The sequence below is a fragment of the Electrona antarctica genome, assembly GCF_951216825.1.
Source record: "Electrona antarctica genome assembly, chromosome: 13".
Taxonomy (NCBI): domain Eukaryota; kingdom Metazoa; phylum Chordata; class Actinopteri; order Myctophiformes; family Myctophidae; genus Electrona; species Electrona antarctica.
In genome coordinates, this window is record NC_136794.1 from 51,799,032 (window position 1) to 51,801,531 (window position 2,500).

Sequence of the window (2,500 nt, forward strand, 5' to 3'; positions counted from 1 at the left end):
TGTCTGTCAGGTGGCATGATGGGAGCAGATCTCACAACTGGCGCAGGCAGCAGTGCTGGTAAGAACACACACACACACACACACACACACACACACACACAGACACACACAGACACACACACACACACACACACACACACACACACACACACACACACACACACACACACACACACACACACACACACACACACACACACACACACACACACATGCCTGGCTGTTAAAGGCATCTTTCACCGCACTTTTATTTCACTTCAACTCTTTGATGTCAAACTGTAAAAGAAGCGACAGTCAGAGTCTCCCGTGTGTGTGTGTGTGTGTGTGTGTGTGTGTGTGTGTGTGTGTGTGTGTGTGTGTGTGTGTGTGTGTGTGTGTGTGTGTGTGTGTGTGTGTGTGTGTGTGTGTGTGTGTGTGTGTGTGTGTGTGTGTGTGTGTGTGTGTGTGTGAGTGATGTGGACTCACCACATCAATCCTTACTCATATAACTGTTAGCATGTGTTTCTACATGTGTAGCTGCAGCTAAACATGTTCATGTAGCTACTACTGGCTGTATGGATGTGTGAATGTAATGCAATGCAGTGAGGACATGAACAACAAGGAATTTAAAAGATCAATTAAAAGCAAGAGTGTAGAAGTGGGTCTTGAGCTGTGCTTTAAAAATGTCTACAGAGGCTGCCTGTCGAAGGTACAGTGGGAGTTTGTTCCACGTCGTCGGCCCGTAGAAATTTAGACAGGCAGTCATGTAGGTAGGAAGGTTTGGGACATATTTAGACAAGCAGTCATGTAGGTAGGAAGGTTTGGGACATATTTAGGCAGGCAGTCATGTAGGTAGGAAGGTTTGGGACATATTTAGGCAGGCAGTCATGTTGGTAGGAAGGTTTGGGACATATTTAGGCAGGCAGTCATGTAGGTAGGAAGGTTTGGGACATATTTAGGCAGGCAGTCATGTAGGTAGGAAGGTTTGGGACATATTTAGGCAGGCAGTCATGTTGGTAGGAAGGTTTGGGACATATTTAGGCAGGCAGTCAAAGTCAAAGTCATATGATTTGTCATTGTCACACACATTACCGCAGTGAAATTTGTTCTCCGCATTTGACCCATCTCTTGGAGCGGTGAGCTGCAGCCAAGGATCAGTGAGCTGCAGCCGTGCCGCTCTCGGAATCATTTGATTAGTAGATTTGAGTGCCAAGCAGGGACTGACCCCCCCGATCCAACCCTTGATGCTGAGTGCCAAGCAGGGACTGACCCCCCCGATCCAACCCTTGATGCTGAGTGCCAAGCAGGGACTGACCCCCCAATCCAACCCTTGATGCTGAGTGCCAAGCAGGGACTGACCCCCCAATCCAACCCTTGATGCTGAGTGCCAAGCAGGGACTGACCCCCCCAATCCAACCCTTGATGCTGAGTGCCAAGCAGGGACTGACCCCCCAATCCAACCCTTGATGCTGAGTGCCAAGCAGGGACTGACCCCCCAATCCAACCCTTGATGCTGAGTGCCAAGCAGGGACTGACCCCCCCAATCCAACCCTTGATGCTGAGTGCCAAGCAGGGACTGACCCCCCAATCCAACCCTTGATGCTGAGTGCCAAGCAGGGACTGACCCCCCAATCCAACCCTTGATGCTGAGTACCAAGCAGGGACTGACCCCCCAATCCAACCCTTGATGCAGAGTGCCAAGCAGGGACTGACCCCCCAATCCAACCCTTGATGCTGAGTGCCAAGCAGGGACTGACCCCCCAATCCAACCCTTGATGCAGAGTGCCAAGCAGGGACTGACCCCCCGATCCAACCCTTGATGCTGAGTGCCAAGCAGGGACTGACCCCCCCAATCCAACCCATTGATGCAGAGTGCCAAGCAGGGTGGCATTGGGTCCCACTTTTTACAGTGTTTGGTCTGACCCGGCCGGGAATCGAACCCCCGACCTCCCAGTTTCAGGGTGGACACTCTAACCACAAGGCCACTGTCTGATCTCCACAGAATAATATCCCAAATTACCTGGTCTAGGGTTAGGGTCTTCTGCTCTGTGGCAGTGTCTAGAAAAACAGAGTCTCCTTTGTGCCACAACAACTGAGACGGGAGGGACGATGCCCCCATAAATCTGACCTTTAGTAGGACGGTCCCTCCATGAGAGGTTCTGGACATGCATGAGGAGTCTGGTGTTCCGTCAAGACCATCCCAAAACTCCGTCCATGTTTAGGCAGCATAAAGAATATCCCATCCTCCAGATGGTATATCCCATCCTCTAGAAGGTATCTCCAATCCTCTAAAAGGTATCTCCCATCCTCTAGAAGGTATCTCCCATCCTCTAGAAGGTATTTCCCATCCTCTAGAAGGTATATCCCATCATCAACGGCAACGACAAAGAGGAAATGCGCTGTATGACTAGATACAGTATAGGGGGGGGGGGGGGGGACTGTATCCCAAAGGGTTAATGTTTTCCAGACAGTGTCCAGACTGAGAATGACAACACGGGGTCACAGCTGGGAGACCCTGAGC

At 51.0% G+C, this 2,500-nt stretch overlaps 1 protein-coding gene across 1 annotated transcript in view; it reads left to right on the forward strand.

Moving 5' to 3' along the window:
* Window positions 1-2,500, forward strand: part of LOC306935048 (myocyte-specific enhancer factor 2C-like) — a gene marked incomplete at its 5' end in the record, with an annotated part of 60,817 nt that overhangs the window by 44,494 nt on the left and 13,823 nt on the right. Inside the window, one exon of the mRNA XM_079517871.1 lies at window positions 11-58. Coding sequence (XP_079373997.1) covers window positions 11-58 — 48 coding nt within the window. The remainder of the gene's footprint in view (window positions 1-10; window positions 59-2,500) is intronic.